Source organism: Hermetia illucens, chromosome 1 (assembly GCF_905115235.1).
Source record: "Hermetia illucens chromosome 1, iHerIll2.2.curated.20191125, whole genome shotgun sequence".
Classification (NCBI taxonomy): domain Eukaryota; kingdom Metazoa; phylum Arthropoda; class Insecta; order Diptera; family Stratiomyidae; genus Hermetia; species Hermetia illucens.
Window position 1 is genome coordinate 42,207,950 of NC_051849.1, and position 21,932 is coordinate 42,229,881.

The following is a 21,932-nucleotide window of genomic DNA, read 5'->3' on the forward strand; positions in this document are numbered from 1 at the left end:
CAAAGAATTTCGTCGGCTCACAGCCGAGTTACCTGTGGACTAGTTAGTTGATCAGAGGGCAGAAGTGGCAATGGATAAGTCACACTTTAAGGAAAGGCGACAACGGCGTTTCAGACTACGCCATGTAGTGGAATCTACTCTTCTAAGGTGGCCGACGAATGGGTCACCCCAAGAACACTTGGCGCAGAACAGAACAGGAGTCAAAGGGTATTTCAATGAACCGTGAACGATGGGGCGTAGACATGGTTGACTCGCTATATCAAAGGGTGAAAGGCGACGTATTACCCTATACACTATTGATCGCCTTACAGAACGTATCCTCATCGGTTGTTTCCGAATTCACCGAGGATTATGCCATCATTCGTTTCCCATATAGAAGACACTTCTGCTCCGATGTCTGATTGGGCTTAATCTTTTGGCGGCTTTCGATGCAAGCTTTTTCGAAAATCCTTCATCCGTTCTCCTTGATTTCTTCTCTTTTTCCTTTGTTGCAACACAGTTTCTATTTCTCCCTGGTTGTTTTTCGTCTCCTTTTTTGTGTTCTTCTTCGTCTTCTCTTTTGTGTCCTGTTGGCCAACTGGATGAGATCTTCTGCAGTTGTGTGTTGTCCTTTTCGCTTTTCGCCAGTTCACTCCGCAACGGTCTTCTTAGGTGTTCTTAGTAGTACGGTCGCGTTTACTTTTCACACGTTGTTGCTGTCCACGTCCGCCTCTGGAAGGGACTGCTGCCCAGTAGCTCTTTCAGCTGCATAAGTTCGCTTTTCACGTCTTTCCTCCCTTTTTTCCTCATAAATATTTCCGGTACAGCTCTGGCAAGGGTAACAAGCTAGGCTGCCATCCTTCCTATGTCTAAACCTTTCTGCACAGTTTCAAAGATCCTTTTTGCGCTTCTTTCCAGAACAGTAGCACCGCAGAGTATAGAGCACCACTTTGCGAGAATTCCTTTCATATGGCAGTGCGCACGTTGGGGTTTCATCGAATGTTTCAGCCATTGACACTTTCTTCGTTGGACAAAGTATTTTCGCACTGCGCCCATAGAATTTGTCCCAGCACATCTTGTGTAAGGGTGCGTGCCACAATAATCAGGAATGCGTATACCCTCGGGAACAAAGCCCCAATCCCAGTTTCTTGGGACCTGACCTACGCTTATCTGACTCTGGAAATAGCGGACGAATCAACGTCCACTTCCCGCAACCTGATTTATAAATACCGATTCGATGCACATTGCCGGACCAGACTTCGAAAGGGTTTGCTCCTGATACGCACCGCAACTTCCACATCATCCGATTGACGTCGATAGAGAATTGTCGACGGCTCCGGGGAATACCAGTGTGTCACGAAATGTATCGGCCTCTCGCGGTTGGCTTTTCACCGAGAAACTTTCTCACTTTGGGGACACTCCCTGTATTGTAAGCGATCCGTTAAGGTTCATAGATGACCCCTGAGAATCTACAACTGAAAGATTATAGCCTAAACGTGCGCATATTATCTACAATACAACGATGTACAGATCAATACACGATATGGTGATGTAATTTAATAATACTAAATCTACAACTCATTTCCGCTACACCTGAAGCTATTAATATTAACTGTTTACTTAGCTGAATTGTGGGAAAAGATTGAGCATATCATTAAATATTATTAACAATAATAATTCATTCATTTTTTTTACTCCTTAAGACAGGAAGGCTCTTTTGAGCTGAATATCTTTTATCTTCAAAATCCAGAATGTGGCAAACAATAAGTTTAATAACATACAAATTAGTAAAGAAATGCAGCATCCAAAAACTTTATAGAGAACTGTGAAGGTTTCACGACAATTCTAAGGGGCAGAAGCTTTTCCTCCCCTTTTGGTAACTTGTCATGCTCCCAATCAACCCTTGACTGTATGACGAAACGTACTTAAAGGGAAAGCTCAACTCAAACATCTTTGTTTCCTTCAGAATGAAAGCGGAAAACTTTAGATACATTTCCCCAACTCCCCAAAAATGTTCCACTTGTCGACTCCTGAATGCAAGGAATTCATAAAACGGCACACGGCAGTTCGATTCGGAGCAAATCTTTTCGTTGCCAGCATTTTTGTGTTTTGTCGAAAATTTGACGGTCACCGTGGCCACAGTACTCACTCCATCGCCATTTCAACTAATTAAAGTAGAATGAGTCTGGCTCAGACGTAGATAGTCATTAGAAGATGCAGTTCGGTTTCCAGTAGTAGAGAGCGTGTGAAAAACGAGAAGTGCCGTTGTCTTGTAGCCGCCATGACTCCCGCGACTCCATTAAAAGCGCGTCAAGTGAGCAAACAGCAGCCACTCAGCCGAATCGTTACATAAAGTCAAAAAGGATACGCGTAAATTGGGCTGTTGCAAGGATAAAGGAGCGTGATACCGCCGGAAAACGGTGACTTCATTTATAGCGATTCGTACCCTTGAAAAGTTTGAATTGGACGTTTGCCAGAGCCTTTTATCCTTCACATAAACGCTGTGCTCCAGTTGGCGAAGAAGACCCTTCGACATTTTCGCTGGCGATGTCCTTGCGGGTTTTTGTGTTATACGACGGCAGTTCACTGTGTCGGTGATGCTTTCGGGTGTTCTAGTCGGTCCTTACATGTATATTGCATTTAAGGAAATCCTTGATTCGCCTGGTGGTTTCTGAGTGCCCTCATGTACAGCAGGAAAGCCTGCTGAAAGGTTGAGTCGTGCTGCTTCCTTAACATTGGAAGGACACCGAGTGTTTCTGTGTTAGTGGCGTGATAGTTCGTAAATATTTTCGTGCTCGCATTGTGCAAGTGCACTTCGATTATAATTTCCCTGTGGCGCCCCATCAAAGGACGCACATACCCTTCTTGCAACCACACAGCCCGCCTCTTCCCCCCGGAGGTATGTCCTTGCATTGTGTTTTTTTCACTCGTTCTCGTTCCCGTTCGATTCACCTAATAAAAAGGAAACAGCGTGTGTGAAACTGCTGAAAGTCTTGGAACGACAGCCGAATAGGCCTAGTTACGGAGGTGGTGCGAGCCCACTGCTTACTATGCCAATGAATGTGTACACTACATAGTCGCCGTCCACCCACGCCACCGCAACAACAAAACACCGATACAAGCAAAATACGTGTAGTATGCGTTGACCTTTTAGGCGGCGATTTTGCTGCTGTCTTTCTGAATGAATGGTGAGAAGCGGACAGGTGAGTAGTAAATTGTAGCTGTCGCTCTTCCGTAGTATTACATAATAGGACGTGCAAGTTGTCACTCCAGCCCGCTTTCCACGTATTGGCAGTGTGAATATGAATTCATAATCACGTGACTATTCCCAATTTTTTTCGTCCTTTTGTTTCAAGGATTTCAGTGGTTCAATGAAGGGCAAAAAAGTGTCGGGTCAAGGGAATCGATGGAAGGGGTTGAAGAGGTGTATTATATTCCTTAAATGAGAGCTTATTCGAATTATAACTTGTATTTGCACTTGATATATGTGGCTTGGAGTGAAAGTTCAACTGAAACTGTTCCATTTTGTTCATTGAAAACACATGTGCATATGGTCTACTTGCTGCAAACCAGGGACTTCAAAAGAGTTTTTCATGTACAGTCACTATTTCGTTATTGTTTCTGATAAGAAATTTTTGTGTGACCAGTCGAAGTTGAATCACTTGTGGTAGACTATTAGGCATATGTAAAAGGTCATTCTCCGCTCCATAGAGACTGCAATTACTGAGTCTTGATATGATTTAATGAACGATTCCATTGACCTTTCAAAAATGAAATAGTACTTCCTCTCGATGTTTCTATAGAACATTGTATTGACCTTTTCTTGCGGGACGCGACACAGTAGGCAGAGACCTTGACGCACATGGCTTGCAATCGTTTTCATCATGGAGAACAATGCTTGGCAATTTTATGTGATTGGAGGGAAAGTTCAAGGAATAAAGTCCGTATACTGAACATACGAAAAATTTTGTTAGGTCGAACGGCCATGATGGAGGACTACGCTGTTTCAATCATATTTGCTGCTATACCTTCAGAAGTACTGCGTCCCATGAAAGCAGCTCAATGATCTCATGGAGGTACAGAATATAGAGTACCAAGTCGCCCCATGCTTGTAAGAAATATATGATGATTTTTGAGATTGGGTTTGTAGCGATTACTTGCAAGTGAAATTTTAGCTACTACTTTTTGTAACATGAAGAGACTACGCCGTAATGTCTAGCTCCTAATTAAAGTACTACAGTTACAGTAATGAGTAGACAGTAATCGCGTATTATGAGAATAAATGGAAGCCGGACACTGTGGCTGCATCCATGAACCCCTTTGTAGTTTTCTTATACCAAGAACGCCCAGTGCGCGACTTTTCCAATTGCACGTAGCTAAAAATTCTATTATACCGATGAAAGGCAGCTCGCTTCCAGTACCTTCACAGAAAAAAAGGGACACTTTATAACAAATATAAAGAATTTTATTGGTAAAAGAATGGTGGTGGAATCCACCCAAATAAAAACAAAAATCTTTGTCTCATTGTAACACCTATAAGTATTACTTGCGATCGGATTTGTTATAGACAGCCAAATCCTCCCTGACTTGGCGCAGTTGGGGAACTATCTATCTGGCTGCTAAGTAGAGTGAGTAGATTCCGCTCTTCACAGTCACCACCGGGACACAAGCTGTACTACCCCACCAACATGAAGGATGTCGCAATTGATTACAAAGCTCTAATGGCCACTGTGCTGTCAGTCAGAATGGCTATTTTACGCTTGTGAATCATTAGCTATCGACGGGCTTTCAACATCGCCAGTACTTCCGTTTGGAGTACACTGACGAATCCTATGAGACCGTTCGTTAAGATGGGACGAACCACGACTGTGTATTCAGACATCCATCTTTCACCGAAGACACCATTTCCTTACAAAGGTCCTCTTGCAGGCGTAGAAAGCTATACAAACCTTCTTATCCCTATGTCCTGTCTCCAATTTCACATGGGATTCACAGAATCAGGTTTGACAATGAATGTAAGCTAACAACGGAACGGAAGAATGCCGCATACCGAGTAATGTTGCATTTTCAAAGAACGCGGACACGCACGGAGACTTATCACGAACTCCGTCGAGCGGAGAAGTGACTTCACAGACGGAAAAAGGAAGCCTGGGAGAACCAACAAGTCTGTGAACTAGAAAAGTACAGGGAGCAACCGCACCAGGCGCGCAAGTTTTACCAACAAGTCAGCAGGATGAGGTCTTATACACCTCGATGCTCATCCTGCCGAGACAAAGAGGAGAATCTGATTTTCGACAGAATAGGCATATTGGAGCGATGGGTTGAGTACTTGGATGAGCTACTGAACAACCAGAACATCGGCGAGTTGGAGGTCCCACCAACTGAAGACGACGGACAAATACTGCCACCACCAAGTTTAGGAGGAACAGTCCATGCAATTCATCGGCTAAAAAATCATAAGTCGCCAGGAGCCGATGGAATTACAGCCGAATTGGTTAAATATGGAGGCGACCAGTTACACCAATTGGTTCAACAACTTGTGCTCAAGGTATGGAACAGCGAATCAATGCCTGACAATTGGCAACGAGGCATTATCTGTCTCATACATAAAAAGGGAAATATCACACAGTGCAGCAATTATAGAGGTATCACGTTACTGAGTACCATCTATAAGATATTCTCCGGATAGCCCCATACGCCCAGAACATCACTGGCCCATACCAAAGAGACTTCACTCCAGGCAAATCAGCAACAGATCAGATTTTCTCTCTCCGGCAAGCGATGGAAAAACTGTTGGAATCTGGACAACAGTTGCACCATCTGTTCATCGACTTTAAAGCCGCCTATGATAGCATAGCCAGGGTAAAACTGTACACGGCCATGGGAGAATTCGGTATCCCGACGAAATTAATAAGACTGACTAGGCTGACCCTGACCAATGTGCGAGGCCAGATAAAAGCAGCAGGATCACTCTCAGGAACATTCGACATCAACAACGGTCTACGAGAAGGGAATGCCCTATCATGCGTACTCTTTAACCTGGCCCTCGAGAAAGTGATCCGTGACGCTGAGGTAAATGCGAGAGTTACGATCCTCTTCAAGTCCACCCAACTACTGACCTATGCTGACAATATCGACATCATGGGAAGAACCACCCGAGACGTACAAAGTGCCTTCATCCAGATCGAGCAGGCGGCGCGAGATCTTGGGCTGCACATCAATGAAGGTAAGACAAAATATGTGGTGGCAACGTCAGCACCGAAGACGAATCAACCAACAACATCAAACCGCACTGGTCAAATGGGAAGAATAAAGATAGAATAGAATACAACTTTGAGATCGTTGACAATTTCTCCTATCTAGGGTCGAAAATCACAACCGATAACAGCTACGATGATGAAATCCGCGCACGGTTGTTGGCAGTCAACAGAGCCTATTTCAGCTTACAAAAACTGTTTCGCTCGAAACGTCTCACCATAGGGTCAAACCTCTTACTGTGCAAGACAATGATCTTGCCAGTCCTCATGTATTCCTCGAAGACTTGGGTTCTTAGCAAGGAGAATTGCGAACTCTTGGCCGCGTTCGAGAGAAGAATTTTCCGAAGAAATTTTGGCAGCCTACATGAGGATGGACGATTCCGTAGCCTACATAACGATGAAATCTATGAGCGATACCACGACCGTCAGGTTGTGGATAAAATCCGACTCAATAGGTTACGGTGGGCGGGTCACTTAATCCGTATGGATGAGAATGATCCAGCCCGGAAAGTCTATATCTATGGTAGAAAAAGAAGACGAGGCAGACCCTGCCTGAGATGGAGCGATGGCGTAGGTCAGGACGCCAGACAGCTTTTAGGGATATCCAATTGGTGGACTTCGGCGCAAAACCGGGATGTCTGGAGTTCCTTATTAAGGCAAGCCTAGACCGGATACCCGTTGTTGCGTCATTGATGATGATGATGAAACCAGTTCCTGGGTCACTAGGGCACACTTTGCCGATCCTGCTAGCATTAGTCCGAAACAATGCGCAATGACCAAACTGTGACACTTGAGTTAGAGAAGGCGAGCATTTTGGAAGCGTACGTGCTTCACAAAGTTGTGAATGAAGGTAAAATGTTTTCGGGTGGGTTCAAAAGACTCTACAAATCTATGGGTTATATTGAAAAAATTGCTTGATAAGAGGAAGGTTATCACTTTTAAAGAGAGTTATTTATATATGGTTGCTTTTTGGGAGGTATAGTGCGTCAACTACATCTACGGGCATCACTGTCGGTTCCTGGGAATGTGCTTCAACTCAGGTCACGATTTTTCTAGGACAATCCACTCACTAGCCATTCAGGGATAATGCGCTTCATTCCTTCATTCATTCATGACCTGCAATTAAATTGTCGCTCTTTCTCAGTGTATCAATGCGTTCACAGGAACCTGACCAATTCGCCGGCAAATTTCTTCATTTGTTACTGTCTCACCCCAGAATACTTTGATTGCACAAAGCAAAAATAAGATGATAAAAGCGTGGAACTTTCAAACCACTTTTCATATATCGGTCCCGATAGCAGATTTCCAAATTTTAATAAAAACAGTGCAGGGGGATTTTACGTTGTTAGTACGTTGAATGACATCAGGTTAGGTACTCTCGTCGGTAGAAACAAAGCTGCCTAAGCAAATATTCGATACCGAAGAACGTTAAGCTTTCTTCGCATTGCTGCGAATGAATTTCCCTCCCCTTGTTAGATCGGGGTTGTGGGATTTCTGCTTTTCCGTTAGTCAATCCTCATATTAACCGACTTATTCCCGATTAAATCCTTTATTTTGGATCCTTCCAATCCTTTTCAGATCAAAAAACTAAATCTAATTTGGGGGTAGCTATGCCCGGTATTCGGTTATACTTTAATTTCCGTGTTTATAGTTCAACCAAAATTTCGGGGAATTGAGAATTAAGTTGTATCTGATTTATTCTGTATTCTTGCGTGTAACAATGTTCATGACATTCATGGCCTCGGAAGCATATCATTGCTCAGCACTATAGACTTCCAACTTTACTAGGCGTATCCCTTGTAATTTCATAAATTTTACGAAGGGAAGCATCCATTTAAATTTGATAAAGTTGTCCCTTGCCCTTCGCGTGACTTGTTGAGAAATTGCTTCTGGTAATGGAAGTTGAAATTTTCTTAATACTAAACTGCTACCCCCGTTTGTTTACGTATGTGTATAAATATTTAGAATTATATAACACTCCATTAAGTTAATTTGGATTGAAAGATATGAACATACATAGTTCCGAACTTTTAGAAGTGCATTCTCTAATATGTGGAAGGAATTGTGATCAATACATTTTAATAATAGACAGAGTCCATTAGCTTCTCTGGCCTTAAAATCGCAAATTCTATTCTTGAAGTGCTTTCCTAATAATCACCACAACCCTATATGTCCGCCTGAATAGTAGATAGTAAATGTTCAGTTGAAATAGCGTCCTCATGGCTATTGCCTCGTGGTCGACTTCTTTCTTTGTCGAATCTGATTAAAATTAATTAAGAAAAACACGTAACGGATAAGTGACTTGATTTCCCGATATTATCTCATTGTAGATTATACCGAAAATAGATTATTTGCTTCCCGTGCATTAATTTAATTAGACGACATGTTTCAATATGTAACATTTCTTGGGTAGTTGTTTATCTTTCTTTTTGTTCGGAATAAGCCGCTCCACGCTCTGAAGATATGTATGTATGTATTTTCATTTCCTGTAATTTTTTCGTTTGGTTTATCAGATGAATAATGATATGAATGTGCCAATTAACTGAAGAGGAATCTATGAGTATTGACATACTCGTATACACTGAGTGGCATAACTTCACCTTTACTTGTTTACGAATGGCACTATTCTTGGACGGTATGAATCGCCGAGACAGCAGTTCTGATGTTTGGTAAGGACAAACAAAAATGGAATATACGCATACAAGGCATGGAAAAGAACTGCTTGTCTTTGATTTACTTCTCAAAGTGGGGTGCCAAAGCAACGAAAAGTACTAATCAGGTTAGAATGGCTATTGGGAATCTCAATTGGAATTCTTTCTTTATGATGTCGAGAATTCGATCAAACATTTCCATGAGTAGCCAGCTAAGGTGATTTTGATGGTATATAGTGCCCATTTAAATCTCGCAGGAAAGATCGTGGGGATGTGACTGACACTGTGGAGATGCAAAGGGCCTTCCAATGCGAAAAGGCACGGAAAAGAGTAACTTTTCCCTATGGTCCCTAAGCTAACACATTTGATTCGGACGTCGGGCCAGAAGTTTAAACCGAAAAGAACAGCAATACTTTCGGCCTTCATAGAGAATAAATCCCAACAAATTTTCAATAAGCACCAAGAAGAACTATTAAACATGGACTTAAACTGTGCCGTGTAACAACTGTGCCTGCTGAAAGAACAGATCGTCGTTGATATTGAGGTAAGCCATACTAACGTAGGTAACATCCTCTCCTTGTATAATAAACCTGCCCTCAAGGAGCTACAGATAGCGCAAAGCCAACGAAAACTTATGAAGGAGCTATTGTAAAAGAAAAACCGGTATTTTATTTAAAAGCGGACAAACGAAATATGGTTGTAATAGTTCAGAAGACGACTAAAATCATCAGGAATAAAGAGGACCTCATTAGGAACTTAAGAATAAGGAATTTATGACACCGGATTAATGAATAATCTTATTCGACGTTGAGGCCTTATTCCCAAGCATCCCGATGAAGGAAGCGATTTTTTGTCTAGACTAGTGGCTTCTAAGTGAAAATACCACAACCTTGGCGTGGAAAAGAGAATCAGGGATGTTCAAGATACTTGCGGGGATATGAATGACCGAGAGCTATTTGACATTTAGAGGAAAGTTCTACAAAGAAAAAAGAGGGGTGGCAATGGGGGACCTCTTATCTCTCTTTTTGAATGGCATATTCGTGGACGAGATTGAAAATTATCTACATTCCAAAGGCCTGCCCCCAACGATCTGGACAAGGTATGTAGAAGACATGATAAAAAGACAAAGTAGAGGAAATGCTAGAGGTCCTGAATAAGGGTATATCGGAACTTAAGATTTACAATGAAGCAATACCATTTCTAGATTTAAGGATTATTAAAAACGAAAAGGAGATCTCTTTTAATATTTATAGAAAGCCGACACATACACAGCGAACGATTCAGGAAAAATTCGAATCACTCCCACTCACATAAAATGGCCCCTTTCCATGGCATGATCCACAGATTGTTCACCCCGCCCCTTAGTGCTGTAAAATTTATAAAAGAAAAGGAAGGATGTCGGAGTGACGAACGGCTTTCAAACATCAATTATTAAAAGAGGCGAGACGCAAGAAAACGGACACTGACAGCCAGCGCGAATAACTTGGAAGGGAAAAGGGGAATAGGAGTCATGCACTTCGTCGACGGTTAGAAAAACCATGAAAGGGTTGAACATCGACATGGTGTCATCGAGTAGGATGCACCAACTCAAAAGCAGGCTAGGATCTCCTAAGGACCACAAATCAAAGCATGTATCCAACGGAATATATAAAGTGACCCGTTCAGAGTGCGAGAGGAGCTATATAGGACAAACGAAAAGATGGGTTTCGGTACGCTAGTGAGTGCGAGAGAGAAACGGAAACGGTCAGAAAAAGAAAAGCGCAACCCTGAAATTCATGCCTGCTAGTGTCCGGATAGCTGAGTGGTTAGAGCACAAGGCTGTCGTACGAAAGGTCGCGGTTCAAATCTCCCTGATGGCAGTGGGATTTGTATCGTGATTTGACGTCGGATACCAGTTGACTCAACTGTGAGTGAGTACCTGAGTCAAATCGGGGTAATAATCTCAAGCGAGCGCAACGCTGACCACATTGTATACTACAGCGTTACTGTAGTGTACCGTTACGGTCTTGAATGAAGTGCTCTAACACACTTGAAGGCCCTGATCCAATATCAATTGTTGGGCCAAGGATTATTTTTAATATTATCATGAATTTCAGGGTTGCCCACATCAGGCAGGAAGGACACAGAATCGCAATCAAATAAGATCAAATGATTAAGAAAATTCCATATTTAAAACATAAAATAGACCAAAGTCTTAGTTGAGTATCTACTGGGAAGACCACGACTGGTCCCCGAAATTCTAAAATTTTGATTAAAATTTGATTCTAAAATTTATGATTAAACTTTGTCTGTCTGTCTGTTTGTCCGACATTTTGTGAGAAGGTGGGAACTGTGAACCTCCGCGCCTGGAGTGAATAACATCGTTTTTTGTTGAGCTTAAGGAACAGCTGCAAGAGGGGGTATAACATTTTTTTCATCGAATATATATTTATGATGGCTATCAAATGAAAAGCTTCGATTAGTACTTTCCAAAGTTGACACCAGTTATGACATTCAAAACCAAAGAGGAGAGTTCAGGGGCTGGAAATTTCATTACTTTCACGGATCTATTCCCAGAAACTACGCAACCAAAAAATCGGAAAAAATCACAGAGATGTCATTGGACGGTGTCCAGACCTTAAAATACCCGCTATATCGATATCTGTTGAAATAAAGTTATTATAAATAACATATTACCCTTTTTTCCATTAATTAACTGGAAACCCCATCCCCGTTAATTTTATCCTAGAACCATATACTACCAACATTGGTGGAAATTGTCCTATTATGAACAAATTTTCTCTCTGCCCGATTCCTACCGGGATAGGGTTGAATATTCATAATTTTCCATGATAATATCAATATTCAGGCGCACGCGGTTTAAGAGGCATCAATCAATTTGCCAACTCTCTAAAAATGCGTTGGAAAAAATTGAAAAAACTGAACATTCTGAGAACTCTGAGAACTCCCAGTTTTCCAAGCGGCCTATAATTAGACAGAAATATTTCATTAATTTTGGTGAAAATCTGCTGTACACACGTGAATTTAGTCATAAGTTTTGAATTGACTACTCAATTCAGGGATTCTGTTGCAAGAAAGCCCATCTCTACGCGAAGCTCAAAAATATTTTTCTTGTGCGTTAGTCAAACAGCAAACAATGAGACCAAATTCTTGAAAGCGTCATCTGGATCAAATTTCCGGCCCAAGTGAAAATTAGAGAACAAATTGGAAAATTCAATGAGAATTTAGGTTAAAGTAAGCTAAAGGAATTGGGACCTTAGTTCACCCTCCTAAAGGCTCCTCCAAGGAAACTTTTGCTAGTTGACAGAAAATCAAATCATCTCTTTCTGCTATATGAATTTTTGCTAGTTTTGGCTCTGGATAACACCAAAAGCTGGTTTTGGTCTCACTATTATAGTGCTCAACGATGGTTGAATTGATACATCCACACGCGACTGTTCTACCTCTTCAATGATTATATCATAACAGGGTAAGTTTTCTGGAAAATGCATTTGAAAATCATACGGTCTGTGGGCACTAGAACTACTTCATGTTTATCAAGGGATTTCCAAATAAATACAAGTTGACTGCTCACCTTTTTAATCGAAATCGAGTTTTCGTACTATTTACGTTGTCAGCTTCCTGTTATAACTATAGATGTAACAAATAATCTTTTCCCAAAGCTCCGAAGTTATCATATAATATACCGGACTGTTCCTCTCGCTAGCATTGTATTTTCAAACTGATTTTATACCTTCCAAATTATCTTCAGATGTTTTCAAGGCGATTTCAGAATTTACCAGTTCAAATTCAGATTTTTCCATTTCAAAATCGGAATTTACCAGTTCAAATTCAGATTTTTCCATTTCAAAATCGGAATTTTCCATTTCAAATTTAGATTTTTTTCAATATTTAACTATAAAGTTTTATACCAACTTTTTATGACTGGATAAGGATGGGGTTGGGATTCTTTGAAAAAAAATCTGAGAAAATCATCGATTTTCAGACTTTTAGTCTGGATTTGAAACAGAAAATTCTGAAACTGGTTTGGAAAAGTTTGGAAAGTTTATTTGGAAAGGTCTGAAATTAATTTGGAAATATCTGAATTTGATTTGGTAAATTCTGAATTAAATTTGCAAAACCTGTATGTATACCTATTCTCTTCTGAAAAATTCACAAACCCCAACTTTTTCTCATTATATGAAAGAATGCCTCTAACGCTTGCCCTCCTTCATTTGATGACTACCTACGCTCTGAGACACGTGTCCACTCTAAAGAGATATCGCTCGTATAAGGTTATGCTTGGAGGTTTCTTCTGTATTCAGAGATGACCCCCCTCCCCCTTTACCATTCTCTTAGTTTTAGCAGTTATGCGGTAATATTTGGTTAGTTAGTTCAGCTTCCTACCATTCAGAAACAATGATCATGTCTTTCCCGACCCGAAAGAACAGCTGTACTTAATGTAATGACATAAAACTTTCTTGACTTTACCTTACTAGTTAACTCACCATTATTTACATTCTGCTATGGATACTTTCAAAAGCTCAGGCGTCAATAAGTATTCTCCCATTTCCAAGAAGCTTATAACACGGTAACCAGCTTAAATAATTAGGTAGTAGCATACAAGTGGTTGAAGTAACTTTAGTTCCAATACTAGGGCCACAATAGTTTCATGGCGCTGTCCTTTAAGTATGCTTACTGGGGTTGAGTTTCAGACCTGACCCTGCCTGCGACGCTCGTAGGCGAACCTAAAAATATTTCCTAAAGGTTGAGAAAAACAAGAACAAGGTATCTTTGTCATAAATTTACAATGGGATTTTTTTCACTTCCGACAGGTATGTTGTATGCCAAGGAAATAACGACACATGTAACGAAGCAGTTTGACATGTATGACATGATGTGTACATCCTCTTCACACATTATGTACAAAAATTTATAGGTCTCATTGTCCTTCTTAATGCTACTTTCAAACTGAGTTGAGAGCTACATTAGGATGGATATGAAAATCCGTGAATTTCGGCAAAATTGTCCAAATACCTCGATCTACTTTGCACAAATGCAAGACACTGTCCCAGAACATGTATAGGAGTTTCACCACACTTCGCACAGAACCTGCATTCAGTGTCCGTAGATATCCCTAGCTTGCCTAGGTGATAGTTTAGCCGGTAGTGACAAATGAGAATTCCCACTATGATCCGGAGCTTCTTCTTGGTTAGGTTTAAGCAATCCTTTGTGCGCTTGGGTTTCATCTACTCCGGGTGATTTCAGTGGTTTAAAAATTCCCACTCCCCACCTTACTCTAGCTTTCGAGCATACCTTTTTTGCCAGTTACCAGTTCTCCTTTCTTCCCCTTTGATTTTTTGTTTGGGTGTCGGGCAGAATGTTGTCGCCTGCCGCCGCGGGGTAGGACTTTGGGAAATGAGTTCTGGGAAGCTGGTATACTCTGTCCTCCTGATTATCGATAAATGTCCCATCTTTCTTCTTCAGACAGACAAAAGATATTGGCCCGTCTTTGGCTACAGCTTTGTAAAGCCTAGTTGTTTTTGCGATTTATTCGATCCCTTTGCAGAATTCCCTGCAACTGTTCCGTTTTGCCTCCCTGATCGCGTTGCTATACGATTTGGTTTGTCCGGTTGAAGAGTCTTCCTTCTGTTCTCTGTTCTTATTCTGGCTAGGTTAATATTCCACCAGGGTATAGCCCTTGATGACTTAACTGTCTTAGCCAGACAGCTGACCTCATATGCGTCAATGATGACTGTTTTGAGGTTTTCCACCACTATTTCTAGTCCCAGTTCGCTTCTAATGTCACCGCCCCCTCGAATGTGAGCGATGTTGTTTCTCAAGGGCATTGCATAGGAATCCCAATCCATTCTCCGGGGATTCTTTATTATTCTTTTTATTTCGGAGTTGCCCTCAATGTCGAGTTATGCCTAGTACCTGTTGTCTAGTGCTGGTCATAAATGTGGGAGTGTTCCCTATGTTACATATTTCGAACTTATTGCTAAGAATAAATTCAAGAAGGTACTCACTTCTTCGATTGATGTCGCTGCTTCCCCAGACTTCGTGATGGGAGTTGGCTCTTCTCACAGTACTTCACCAGTTTTGTAACATGCTCCGGTGGAACTTGGATGTCGTCTCCTGGGAAGTAGCCCGATGCGACGATTGCCTCTCTAGTGCTCCTCGCGATTTGCAGTGAGATTTGGATAGCCACAAGTTTCCCGTTCAAGAACTCTGAAAGGCATATATATTTTAAATTAGCAGTTCCGTTCCCTTTGATCCTAGCAGTTTAGAGACTATATTCGTAAGCCAACCTGCCGTGTCTTTCGTGTTGCAGTCTACCAGTATAAGACCTGGTCGAAGACGTATCCCGGTGAACACGAAGCTCGCAGTCCACTCATTGCATATCTCTCTGATGACAAGGTCTTCAATAGTTTCCTGCTCCCCCCGAGTAAGTATCTGCTCGGAAAACATTTTTGGCTGTATGCCCAGTCGAATGCCCTTGACCGCACTGGCATAGTTAATGGCGGGCTTCCTGATTTCTGGCTTCACACCTGATCTGCCCGGGTTTTCACCCCTCTTGGGATCAGGTTTGGAATGGGCACCTGCGCCACTGAGAACTGTTTCCTTTCTGAATTTTCCATATCATTCCATTATTATTGTATGTCAACTGAAAGCTAACGTAGTGAGCCAACTTTTGCCAGCTTTGTAGGCTTGTAAGTTTAAAGTAAAGTTGAATTTAAAAAGTTAAGTTTAAAGTTTGAAATTTAGATGAAAAATCGAATTTGTAATTTCTTTAAAGTTTGGACAATTCTTCAAATCTTTGAGGTGATGATGACCGACAATCTGGGATTAAATGATTTAGGGATTAAGCAATTTTGATTTTAGTAGCAAGGACAAGCTTTTTAACACTTTTCACGAAAAACGCTATAATTATGTAATGATAGAAAGTAGAGTGCCTATTCCATGAACCAATTTTCCTCAAACAAGTGGGACTATCCAATATTAAACACATTTCTACCATCGCAAATGGGACACCCTGAATAGTAGCCAGAGTGACAGGCGTCGTTAGCATTTTGCTAGCAGGAAGAAAAATCAAAATTGGCAGGCTGCTAACCCACTAACTTTCTATCCCTTTTACTGAATGTAACGACGACTAGGGAATACTTTAAGAGTTCTTCAACTCCAACTAAAAGGGGAGATCTTAGCGGGTCGGAAAATAGTTAATAGTTTTTGCTAAAGCCCAAATCGAGCCTTGGCCTCCCGGATGCACTGCCTTCAATCATCCCGATCCAAAGACTACATCCTCTAATTAGAAAATCTTAGAATTGGTATGAAACCTACGTCCACTGAGTCCTCCCAACGTTTCCTTGGCTTGGTTGGTTATCATCGGCACTACATTTCAGCGCTCGTTTCGGAATCCGCCCCTCGTGCATTTGTTCAATCTGATCAGTCCTTACAATTTGCGGATTCTAACTAGTGTCGATGCTGGTGAGTCGTCAAAAAATTCATACAATTCATGATTGTATCTGGTTCGCCAGGCATCTCCCTCCTTTACGATTCTTTCGAAGGATTTAGTTAATAGTTAATACTATTAATAGGGCATGAGATTTTCCCACCTTCTCAAAGACCAAAGACGCCTGGATGTCACAGGGCCATTCAGACTATAGTGATTCATCTGGCCTTCTTTTTGAAGCGGGCTTTAGACCGTCTTTTGTAGAATTATTCGTTATCTATAACGTATTATGTACCTGCCTACAATTACTAGATAATGTGATAGCATCAACAAAAAATACTCTGCTGGACCACAAAATTATTACACTTTCCTCATCTACATATATTCCGTGCACAATTATATTTGGGAGAATTTACTTTTTTATTTTTCGGAATAGGCATAGATATAATCATTGATTAAACTGGGATGAATATTTGTCGAATCTGTATTTCCCCAACTATCCAAAAATAATTATTATTTACATTTCCAAACAGGACAACTTTTACTGTCATTTCTAAGACCCGAATTAGGCTAATAGGATTTCCTTGATTTAAGTAATTTTTAAGTTTTCTTGTAACATACTAGAATAATCAATGAAAATCCTTTTTTTTAGACAGAGAGGCATTATCTTGTGAATATCAGGGAGACATGAAACGAATTCTCTTCAGTTCCAACTCGTGAAGCTAGGAAAATTACTAAGAACGTATAACAGCTATATATGAAAGGATGAATCGGAAACATACGCCACACACAAGGCATTCTCAGAAAAGATGCTTACTCTATAGAAGACTTGAGTATCCTGGCTAAAATTTCTAGCTATAAACAAAAGCAAACATACGTACGTTTTTGGTTTTCGACCATGGCGGCCAGAATAAGAGCATTAACAAAAGAAACGCATCACAGTCAAACCACTTCACGCTGATGACGGCGAAACGGAAAGGAGACCAACTTCGAGACTGCCCTGCAAAACTACCTCTTGACATCCTGTAAGTTGCTCTTGTATACTTAACAATAACATGTTGTCTAGTGTAAAACGATGTACATAGAGAACAATTGAATATTTAATTAAACCCCATTGTTTCCTCCTATTTGTAGATGGTTACCTAAATCAGTAATGAGGCCTGCAGGGCCAGAAATATCACACACTGATTGTATTCTGGTAGTTGGCGTTTCTCGACCAAAGTTGGCTGCTGCATTTCTAACAGTGATTATCGTTTCCCTATTTCTAACTTTCCACGTTCTCTACGATGGAGCCGTATATAATATTCAAGCGGCACAGGCTGTATCCGAGCATCAATTAGCTTTTCTCGCTAACCGAGTGACACATCTTAATCCTGGTGACATGAATACCATAAATCATCCAATGGTTTTTCCGAATCGAGTACGTTTTCCGAAAACAAGAAAACGATTGCCTCAGGTAAGAAGTGCGAATATTTTCCTTTTTTTGAATGTATAGTATTTAATCTAATTTAGTTTCGGCTAATTTTGCCTCAACAATTAACTAGGAAAATTGATTGTTGTCTGTTGGTCTGTTCATCTATCTGTGAAGCATTAGCATCCACTCCACTCCACATCCACCACAGTGTCTCCTTTGCTATTGCTATAGTATTTAAATGATTCTGATTTTATTGATAATTTCCTTAGTTGATGTGTTGCAAATCTGTATAAAATTAAGGAAAAAATAATTGCCGATATTGTATTTTGTTCTTCTAGACCTTAATCATTGGCGTTAGGAAATGCGGAACCCGTGCATTACTAGAAATGCTCTATTTACATCCAAGAATTCAGAAAGCTGGTGGCGAAGTTCATTTCTTCGATCGTGATGAAAACTATCTGAAAGGACTTGAATGGTATAGGAAGAAAATGCCACATTCGTTTCAGGGCCAAATAACAATAGAAAAAAGTCCTAGTTACTTCGTATCACCTGAGGTGAGTTTTCTCCTTTTTCATATCTTTTAATAAACAATCAAGGCTTTCTTAGGCCTGCTCAGATTCTTTCATTTCAATATAGTCACCCTATTGATAGCTTACTATTTTCTTTTCACGTAACCTACGTTTTGTTTTCAGGTTCCTGAACGAGTGCGAGCAATGAATGCTTCCATTAAACTTCTTTTGATAGTTCGAGAGCCTGTCACGCGGGCAATTTCCGATTATACTCAACTACGAAGTCACGCAGCCACAGCTCCGCTACCACTTGCTAATTCTCCACATCCCCAACAGCAAGCATATCATTTATCAACCCAATCTAAATTTCTAGGTGTTCAGTTGGAAAATGGCGATGCAAATGATTTATCAAATAACGGCCACACAAGTACTGGCGTTGGCAATACACAAACCACCTCATCTGCTTTCCCGTCAGCTTCAAAGTAAGATTAAATATTTCCCGTTCATATAAAAAAAAATGTTCAACACTATTTGAATACTATCAGAGCAAACTATTTAAGAAAACTAGTCTACACAGTTTTCATTCAACCCTCTACCTAATTTCAGTCCGCAGTTTCATAAGAAACTAAAATATTAATTCTTTTCCATTTATTAAGGTCCTTTGAGGAGTTGGCTATTTTTCCCAACGGTACCGTCAATGAATCGTATCGACCGTTAATCATATCCATGTATCATCTCCATCTACATCGATGGCTTGAAGTCTTCCCTAGGGAACAATTGTTGGTAGTGAATGGCGACCAGCTTATAGAAGACCCCGTTTCCCAACTACGACGGATAGAGAATTTCCTAGGTAAGTACGCATTCCCATATATTTGCCTGTTCGAGAGAGGATTTGAAGCGTTAAATACAAAGTTAAATATAAAGGGTTTATAAAAAATAACACATTTACATTTATTTGAATGTGTTATATCGATTATGAATGCAGGAAGTAGAGATAAGGTTAAGGCACCAGAATACATATTGTGTTCCTTGTGGATTGGAGCTTAAAAATACACTCAAAGTCTTTCCTGCTTGTCGTAAGAGGTGCCTAGAAGGGATGGAGATTTGTGGGCACACAACCTGCTAATTTTAAAACCTTATTGCTACCGAAACGACAATCACGTTTCAGATAGGGATTGACCTCACGCCAAAAACCTTTGGCTATTCCTCTCTCCAACTCGAGTGACAATTCCAACGATATAAGCTTGACATTCTGGACCTAAACGAAGTAAGATGCTGGAACTCTGGAGAGTACTCCTCTCCCTCTTGCCACACTTATGGCACTGTGCTATTGTACTTTGGAAGTCAAGTGGTAACAGTCATGAATCTGGTGTCGGATTGTTTCTGGCGGCTACTGCAATACGCGATCTCTTCACCTGGAAGCCGGTTTTTGACAGACTTCTGACTGCAAAGTTCCGGTTCAGAATAAGGAGCATCACAACTGTACGATGCTATGCACCAAGGAGCTCTACGAGCAATTTAGTCCAGTCATCAAAGCTTTCAACCTCCGAATTCTTTTAGTCTAGACCGATTGACGTGAAACTTGGGGTAGGTGTAGAGCGTGGCATAAGAAACAAAATTTATATAGCGCCGATGTGCACTCCCCCCCCTCCCCCCCAGGAGGTGTGTGTAAACACAAAACCTTATTCAAATCGATTCAATGTTTGTCTGCCTGTCTATCACATCCGATTTACTCGAAAAGGACTAAACCAATTGTCACGAAATTTGGTAAGAAAGTATGATCTATGAATAGCTTTACATCTAGCGGTACTATAATATTTGTTGTGGGATCTGAGGGGTGCTCCCTATACATGTGAGAGGGGGGTGTACATTTTCTTTCGCCAAATATGGTCGCGTGAGGTATCAAATGAAAGGGCTTGATTATTAATTTTCGAAAATGATCTTGTTTCTGATATTGGGTGAAACAAAGGGGTGTGCGAACTCAAAATGTGTGCCTCAAAAAGTGAAATAGGTGCATCTGATATTGGCACAAATAAAGTTAATAATAGTATTGGTAAAAGAGGGACGCAGATGGCTTTCGTACCAGGGCACAGGCAACTCATCAGACGCTGCCTTACCCCTGCCCTGGGAGCAGCGTGACCGAAGCTGCTCACAGATGTCATACGCACCCTTTTTTAATTCACAAAACACGACAAGGGTGCGAATTATTATCATCATCAACGGCGCAACAACCGGTATCTGGTCAAGACCTGCCTTAATAAGAAATTACAGACATAGCGCCGAGGTCAACCAATTCGATATCCCTAAAAGTTGTCTGGCGTCATCATTCCATCTCAAGTAGGGTCTGCCTCGTCTTCTTTCTCTACCATAGATATTTGCCTTACAGGCTTCCGGGCTGGATCGTCCTCATCCATACGGATTAAGTAAACCCCCCCCTCCCCCACCCCACCGTAACCTATTGAGTCGGATATTATCCACAACATGACGGCCATGGTATTGCTCATAGATTTCGTCGTTATGTAGGTCGTTCGGCTTTCCCATGATGTCGATATCGTCAGCATAGGCCAGTAGTTGGGTGGACAAGAGGACCGTACTCCTCGCATTTACCTCGGCATCACGGATCACTTTCTCCAGGGCCAGGTTAAAGTGGACGCCCTTGTCGTAGACCGTTGTTGATGTCCAATGACCTTGAGAATGATCCTGCTGCTTTTATCTGGCCTCGCATATTGGTCGAAGTCAGCCTATTCAGTCTTATCAATTTCGCCGGGATACCTAATTCTGTCATGGCCGTGTACAGTTTTACCCTGGCTATGCTATCATAGGCAGCCTTAAAGTCGATGAATAGATGGTGCAACTGATGTCCATATTCCAACAGTTTTTCCATCCGCCGCAGACAGAAAATTTGATCTGTTGCTGATTTGCCTGGAGTGAAGCCTCTTTGATATGGGCCAATGATGTTCTGGGCATATGGGGCTATCCGGCCTAGCAAGATAGCAGAGAATATTTTATAAATGGTACTCGGGACCGTATATATATAATAAAATATACGATATATAATTGCTACACTTTGTGATATCTCCATTTTTATGTATGAGACAGATAATGCCTCATTGCCAGTCGTCAGGCATTGACTCGCTGTCCCATACTTTGAGCACAAGTTGATGAACCACTTGGTGTAGCTGGTCGCCTCCATATTTAACTAATTTGGCTGTAATTCCATCGGCTCCTGGCAACTTATGATTTTTAAGCCGATTAATTGCACGGACTGTTTCTTCTATACTTGGTGGTGGCAGTATTTTTCCGTCGTCTTCAGGTAGTGGGACCTCCAACTCGCCGATGTTCTGGTTGCTCCGTACTCAACCCATCGCTCCAATATGCCCATTCTGTCGGAAATCAGATTTCCCTCTTTGTCTCGGCAGGGTGAGCATCGAGTGATCCTGCTGACTTGTTGGCAAAACTTCCGCGCCTGGTGCGGTTGCTCCCTGTACTTTTCTAGTTCACAGACCTACCTATTGGTTCTCCCAGGCTTCATTTTTCCGTCTGTGAATTTCGCTTCTCCGCTCGACAGAGATAAATCTCTGCGCATGCCCGCGTTCTTTGAGAATGCAACATTACTCGGTATGCGGCATTCTTCCATTCCGTATCTAGCTTACATTCATCGTCAAACCAGCCGTTCCGACTATTTTTGCG

At 41.3% G+C, this 21,932-nt stretch overlaps 1 protein-coding gene across 1 annotated transcript in view; it reads left to right on the forward strand.

The window, feature by feature from the left end:
• The first annotated feature begins 2,025 nt into the window (after positions 1–2,025).
• Positions 2,026–21,932, forward strand: part of LOC119661526 (heparan sulfate glucosamine 3-O-sulfotransferase 1) — a 29,602-nt gene continuing 9,695 nt past the window's right edge. Inside the window, exons 1-6 of the mRNA XM_038070902.1 lie at positions 2,026–3,182; positions 16,972–17,344; positions 17,454–17,775; positions 18,072–18,287; positions 18,426–18,724; positions 18,899–19,092. Coding sequence (XP_037926830.1) covers positions 17,280–17,344; positions 17,454–17,775; positions 18,072–18,287; positions 18,426–18,724; positions 18,899–19,092 — 1,096 coding nt within the window. The 5' untranslated portion in view covers positions 2,026–3,182; positions 16,972–17,279. The remainder of the gene's footprint in view (positions 3,183–16,971; positions 17,345–17,453; positions 17,776–18,071; positions 18,288–18,425; positions 18,725–18,898; positions 19,093–21,932) is intronic.